The following is a 7,804-nucleotide window of genomic DNA, read 5'->3' on the forward strand; positions in this document are numbered from 1 at the left end:
TATGAATATTATCAATATTAAATTAAAGCGATGGCTAGCAAAACTTACTTAAATTCCTTGGGCCCAAAATAAATACAAATTCAATCTAAAAAATATCCAAATTACTCTTTCACATAACGCAGCTTCAGCTGGACATAAAATTGCTCTTAAACAAAATGCAGAACGCCCCTAATTAAATATCCCGAGATTCATCGGCTCGAAATCGTCTTGCACATTAGAACTAGATAAATTGCTCGAATCAGAGTATAAAACTACAACTTCACAGGCAGATACTCAGAATTCAGCTCAAAACCGTATTGCATATTAGAATTAAGGAAATGGCTCGAACTCAGATAGAAAACCTACGAATTCATCGAAAGACAGTCTGAATTACTGTTAAACGGAATGCAGCACGACGCTGGATATGATCTAAAACAAAAATGCTTGAATTTCCCTCAATTCATCTGCCAAATAACTTTAATTGAATAAAAACAATGGCTCTTAACTTCCTTAAAATACTCTGCCAGATATTATAAATGACAGAAAACCAAAGAAATTACTGGATTATTCTTAAACAAAAAGCAGCACGCAAAGCTGAAGAGAAACAAAGACAAAATACTTGAATGGACCTCAATTCAACTGCGAACGAACTTAAGAGCAACGGCTACCTATCGCCTTCAAATACCGTTCTACGTGCTTTGGTAAATCACAGGAAACCAAAGAATTTAATCTAAGACGATCTAGGAACAAAATGCAGAGGTAAGTTGACATATTCGAGCTTACGCTTTAACATATACAGCCTCCTCAGCTGTCCTTAATTTTAGTGTTTTGGTTAAAGGAAAGAATTGGCTGTAAATGTCGTTAACTTCTACATTTTTTGTGCTTACGATCAGAGAAAGAAACCGCTACAGAGGAACAAATAAAGAAACAGAGGAACAAATAAAGAAGAAGAAACAGGCATCAATTTGCACCGTAAAATAACTCACTCGTTCTTGAAAATTCTCCGTCCTGAAGGTCCCTTGCAACACTGGAATACGAACGCAGAAGCCTTGTCTTTTTATTTCCGAGGGTTTTTGACGAAACATTTGAACGAACGCCGCAGAATAAACTTATACTTGAAGCTCGCGCATAAAATGTCCCGATCAAGGCACTGTTGAGGTAAAAGCTCAGACACAGCCAGCCAGCGACCATTTCTGACTAAATATATATTGCACAGGAGCGATTAATGTGACATTTTGATCGTATGAATGTATCAAAAGTCATGTTCACAGAAATCAATGTTGAGGTCACTTCCTGTCGTAGTGTGGCGGGATCCGCCATATTCGTGGCAAATTGTTCGCCGAAAATAGTGTGAAATTGATCGTGGTTTTTCAACATCACAGGATCGATTCCTTCCGTCTTCCAGCATAACTTCATTATATTATTATTATAAATCAACTAACAGGGAGGGTAATGATTGCGACACGACAATACCCCAAAGTCAAGAAAGAATTAAACTTACTCTTTAAATAATGAGTGAATGTGTTCCCCATTTGTTCTGGTAGAAATGTTCGCACTCTGTCCCCTCCGTCCTCGTCACGCGCCACGTCGTCGTCGCCATAAATTGAGGCTTTGTCTTTACCTTACCATTTTCAAAGACCCCTTTCACATGTCTATAATTTAAAGCAATAAAGGGTCCAAGCTGTTAGCACCCTCTTTATCCTGTGATCGACACGCATGCATGTTCTTCATCATTATCGCGTGTCGGCGAAGAATGCTTTTAGCTTCAGGTGCCTTTCACATTATATTTTCATATTTTATATAATAAAATAACATACTATTATGTTAAGTTGATCATCACATGTTTACTAATCACTGAAACATCGGCATTTTAGCTCATAAATTATTAAGGCAAATCTCGATAGTTAAGTTTGATAAAACGAGGGCGTTTTGGTCTTTTCCTGAATTAAGTAATACAGTTGTGGTTTGAGCACTCATAAAGATAACCTAATTTGGGATTTGACGATTATGTAACCACTTAAAAGACACATGTACTCGATTGGTTGTGTCGAATATTGAGTTTATTATTATATAATTCAATTATGAAAATTATTGGATGAGTATTATTTTTATAAAATTTATTAAATTTAATTGTTAATGGATAATAAATTAGTGTTATGAAATTATTTGGATGAGTATTATTTTTATAAAATTTATTAAATTTAATTGTTAATGGATAATAAATTAGTGTTATGAAAATTATTTGGATGAGTATTGTTTTTATAAAATTTATTAAATTTAATTATAAATAGATAATAAATTAGTGTTATGAAAATTATTTGGATGAGTATTGTTTTTTTTTTTATTATTATTAATGGATAATAAAATAGTCTTTATAAATATTTAGATGATTATTGTTTTTAGAAAATTTATTAAATTTAATTATTAATGGATAATAAGATAGTGATTATTAGATCTTATAAGTAAATGTAATTTTATTTCTTATTATTTAAAAATAATATTAGATTATTTAAAATAATTTATTGGTGGTTTGTAAGGAGTATATTTTTATTTTTACTATATATTTCTAGGTTTTGGATCATTAATATGTTTTCCTACATCCAAAAAAATGAGTTTTTAACTAATTAAAAACAATTTAATTCTTGCATTAGGATCAAAAAACAAATTTAGTCTAAATAGTATCAACAAAAATTTATCATCCTTTTGGTTATTGTTGAGGCTACCTTCAATGGGTCATGTGTTTTTTAGTAGCATCTAACCATGATCATTTACATGAAACCAAATACTACCCCTGGTTGTAATTTAACCTCTTACCCATGAAGAAGGACGCACAAATGCTTGTAATATTGTGTGTCTGATAGGCTATACAATCTCTTTGCGGAGAGCCATCTGGTTGACATTTGTCCCAACCCTCTCACTCCAACATGGAACAATAGAAGATCTGGAGAAGAACACATTCGGAAAAGACTTGACAAATTCTCGGTTCAAGAGGTTTTGATTGAAAAGTTGGGATACCTGAAGTCATCTATTCACATGACTTATATTTCAGATCACACTCCTATTTTACTCAACTAGAGGATGGAGAATGTTTGAAAGGGGATCCCATTTAAATTTAACAAAGTATGGTTGGATGACTCTGAATTCAACGATCTGGTTCGCACACTTTGGTCTGAAATGTCAAACATTTGTGAGGATTCGGCTATGAAATCCCTTGTATATAAGCTCAATATTATTAAATCTAGAACTAGAACTTGGGAGAGGACCAAAAAACAGCAGATGATTGCGGAACTGAAGCATATCTCTCGGAAAAATTTTGAACTTGGCATGTCATTGGAACAAAAAATCCCAACACAGTAGGATCTAGACCATTTGCGATCACTGGAAGAAAGAAAAAATGAGATATTGAACATTCAGGACATTACTTGGAGACTTAAGAGCAGAGCTACTTGGCTTTGGGAAGGAGATTGGAATAACAAGTTCTTTCACAAGTACGATACTCATCAAAAACACTATAATATGATTTGGCAGATTGAAACTCCGGAGGGGCATATCAAGAATACTACATGGGATATACAAATTGAAGCTGTAAAATTCTTTGAACATTTCTATCAGGCCAAGTAAGATGTTGAATTTGTTGATCAAGAATGGGCACTAAACCGATATCCCAATATGTTTAACAATGCCACAAATGAGGAACTATGCAGTCTTGTTACCTTGGAGGAAATTTCATAGACTTTGGGATCCTCTGCTAAGGATAAAAGTCGAGGTCCAAACGGATGGACCGTGCAATTCTTTATACACTTCTTTGAACTGTTGGGTAGCTGCCTTCTGGAGATTTTTGAAGAATCTAAAACAGGAGGGAAGATTATGGGAGCAATCAATTTGGCATTTCTCGCACTCATTCCAAAGAACTCATCCCCAAAAACTTTCTGGGAATATAGGCATATTTCCCTCTGCATCATTCTATACAAAATCATTTCAAATGTAATTGCTAGACATATCAAATTGGTCTTATCCACTCACATCTCCAGAGAACAGTTTGGTTTCCTTAACAATCGCTAGATGCACAATGCGATAACAGTGGCACAAGAGTCCATCCATACTATTCACACAAAGAAGAAGGAAGTTGTGGTAATGAAAATTGATTTACACGGAGCTTTTGATAGTGTTGATTGGTCATACATAAGGCTCATTTTATACAAGGTTGGCCTCTAAAAGCATAACATGGAGTGGATTATGGCCTGCATAACCTCGACCTGCTTTGTTGTGATCATCAACAGACTTCCCTCACACTTCTTCAAAGCGGGTTGCCTTCTTCAACAGGGATGCTCCCTTTCCCCTCTATTTTTTTTTACTTGTCATGGATGGTATCAGTGTTAAAATCAAAGAAGCTCAGTCCTATAGTATTTTTCATGGAATTCAAATTACATGCTTAGTCAATATCACTCACCTGTTCTTTGTAGACGATATTTTAACATTTGGCATTATCTCTAGAGCACAATGGATTGCATTGCACTATATTTTTTCCAAATATGGAGCAACCTCTGGGCTCCAAACAAATGGTAGCAAATCTATTTTATATTACTCTGTTGGGGATATGTCGGATTTTGATTACATTGCAGATATTTTTGGAGTAGCCAAAGCCCCAGTGAAGGACAATATATCCTACGTAGGATACAAAATCAAACCATGCAAGTACAGGAACTTAGATTGGCTTTGGTTGGTTGATAAATATAAATAGAAGTTATCAAACTAGACTCATAGATTCCTCTCTCTGGGAGGCATATCCATTATAGTACAGGCGGCACTACAACAAATTTTTGTATTTTGGGCACATTTCTTCAGGATTCCTAGAGCTATTGTCAAAAAATTTACTTCTATAATGACCATCTTTCTCTGGAACCGTTTAGGGACTCCTAAGATGAATCTATGCAAATGGTCAGACTTAACTATTCCAAAGGAATTTGGAGGATGGGCACTGTTAGATAATTATACCTTTGGAAATTCTCTACTTACAAAATCATTATGGAGAGTTGTTAATGGTAGTGGAATATGGCAAGATATCATTCATTTGAAATATTTGATACATCACACAATGGAAGAATTATTCAGAAATAATACCACACCCGGGAATTATGGATCCATAATCTGGAGGAGCCACTTGAAGATACTTCCATGGTGGCGAATGAGGATGGTGTGGGATTTTGGAGATGGGGGGGGAATTATTATAGGCACTCACAATATCAAAGGATTGAATGGAGAGCATAAATTACAGGAACACACTTTGGAAATCATCAACAGAAAAGGAATCTTTTTCCTGAGCCAAGCGATTAGCAGATTCCAATATGGTTGTCCTATTTGGAAATCAGCTTCAGAATTGGGACTGACTGGACAGTATGAAAACAATTGGAGAGAATTCACCACTTCTCTCAGCGAGGCGGGTCTTTTCCATAACCCCGGGGAGACAATATCACTTGGAGCGGGAAGATGCACAATCAGGCGCCAATGGTAGCTGAAACTTATAGATATTACATCACTCAGAGACTCAATCTCCAACAAATTTATTGGTTTTACAAGGTATGGAAATTGAAGATCCCTCTTAAAATCACTTTGTTTATCTGGCTAGTATGGAAGAATGAAATATTGACATGGGATAATCTACTCAAGCGGGGCTTTTAGGGTCCTAGCATGTGCATTTTTTGTAGAAATTCATTACAATTTGCAAATCGCATTTTCTTTCTTTGTCTAACCACTACTCGGATTTGGGGGAAAATTGCATATTTCTTGAACATCCCACAGTTCTCATCTACAAATTTGGAAGATTCTATTTCTCAATGGTACGCACGCGCTCCTAGGGAATCAGTGATGCCCATATATACAATTTGGGAGATCTAGATTGCAAGGAACAAACATATATTTGAGGGAAATCCAATTGATTTAAATAGAATCTACTACAAATTGATCACATGGGTAGGAGCCTTTCCTTTACACACACATACAATTCAAATCTATGCGAAGAAAATATCTTCTCTTACAATCAATTTTCCTGTAGGGTGGTTCGACTGAGCATCACAAAGGGGATTGTGTGGATGTAGAGCGGTTCTCAAGCCTGAAAATAACATCATATACAACTTACATTGGAATGGAGGTCTTGGTACCAACACTAGAGCTGAAATCATGGCTCTTTGGGGGCTTCTCTGGTTCGCCAAAGAAAAATAGTTGAATATTATCAACATCTATGGAGACTCAAAAACTCTTATTGAAGTTATTATGGGACACTATGCATTCGACCCACCTTTACTAGCTAGCTGGATCCACAAGATCAAATAGGTGTTGGCCTCTCTCACTTCCTATTTCATGACACATGTATTCAGAGAGGACAATAAGGAAGCAAACAAGATATCCAAAGCAGGTCTTCAGGGGCAATATGGGATCATGCATTACAAACTTATAGTAGATCATCACATTAGAGAAGAAGGTGAGATTAGCCTTCCATAAAAATGATTCCAGTAATACTAGTTTTTCTTATCTTGAGTAATATTCTGAGGGGCAATCAGACTTTCAGTTGATTTTCGATCTATATTTGCTACTAGGATTAGTATATATGGATATCTAGCAACATTTGCCTACTAGGCACTCTACATTTTTTTTTATTATATTTGCTATGATGCATGTATGTACTAGACTTTTAATATATATATAGAAGCCAAAAAAAACTAGATTTTAAATAAATCTAAACATCCTACAATGTGGATTTTTATAATGATCTCATTAGAATATAGCTATAAAAAAATTGCTAGAATTGTAATTTTCATTATTGAAGTTGCATTTTTTTTTTTTTAAATAAATTCAATGCCCTTAAAAATATTTATTACACCATGATTATGATTATTACGTCTAAATGACATGACCCATGGGGCGTTATAACCCCTTCGAAGGATTATATAGTGAGTGTCTATGTGGAAAGGTATAGCCCTTTCGCATTGTCCTCCTCAACACCACTCCCATGAAAAGGATGGGGAACATGAATTGAGAGCTCTTGTAAGGCATGGTCATATTCTCTTCTAATAATGGCTATAGATTATCTGTAAGTTGTTGTGCGATAGGGTAACTACAGAGAAACAACTATAGAGGAAGTGAACAGTACAACTGGAAAAAACTAGAGGACTTTGACGATGAAGTTAGATTGGACTCCTTGGTTCAGGTTAGATTTCATGTTAGAACTGTCCATGGCTCTAATCGCAGGGTGCATGCGCATCAATGTTAGTAGTTTTTGAGTCTGAAACATTTTAATAGACAGTCTAATAGTTTTCTGGTTTGGAAGCAAAAAGAATGAGGTATAATATACATGGGAGCAACTAGTTTGTTGTTTTGGAGGCAGAGATCATTCAAGCTTCTTTTCCACTAATAGTTGCTTGGAGTCACTTTGTTAGTTGAATTTACTTTGCTATCCTCTATTTGGACATTTTAGTTGTGAGATATGATTGTGTGAAGTACAAAATATAATTTATGTGGAGCAGTTGGGGCGCCAGTGTGGTCCAACAAAAATTGCAACTAAAACAAAAGATGGCAATTATATTTACACCAAAATTTCTAGAATTGTTGGGTCTGACTACAGTTGCCATCCTCCTACTCATTCTTCTTGTTAAAGACACCTTGAAAGCATCCAATAAGAGCAAGCATTGGCCTGCCAAATGAGGTAAGTAATTTTTCAATAAACCACCAATTGCATCAAAATGTTTTGTACTTGTGCGGGGCGAGGGAGGGGGGGACGGGGCGGGGGAGGAAACTACCAGAAAACCATTTGGAGTACTGTGAAGAATGT

At 35.5% G+C, this 7,804-nt stretch overlaps 1 protein-coding gene across 3 annotated transcripts in view; it reads right to left on the bottom strand.

The window, feature by feature from the left end:
* LOC149202706 (varicose-related protein-like) overlaps positions 1 to 1,327 on the bottom strand; it is a 385,050-nt gene extending 383,723 nt beyond the window's left edge. The window contains exon 1 of one of the 3 annotated variants that reach the window (XM_089403225.1): positions 966 to 1,327. In XM_089403225.1, coding sequence (XP_089259351.1) covers positions 966 to 1,064 — 99 coding nt within the window. In that variant the 5' untranslated portion in view covers positions 1,065 to 1,327. The remainder of the gene's footprint in view (positions 1 to 965) is intronic. The other 2 variants (XM_089403224.1, XM_089403226.1) reach the window with 2 other exon arrangements.
* Between the last annotated feature and the right edge of the window lie 6,477 nt (positions 1,328 to 7,804).

Source organism: Pinus tabuliformis, chromosome 2_1, assembly GCF_031772625.1.
Source record: "Pinus tabuliformis cultivar Carrire ecotype Pingquan chromosome 2_1, CPIR1, whole genome shotgun sequence".
NCBI lineage: Eukaryota > Viridiplantae > Streptophyta > Pinopsida > Pinales > Pinaceae > Pinus > Pinus tabuliformis.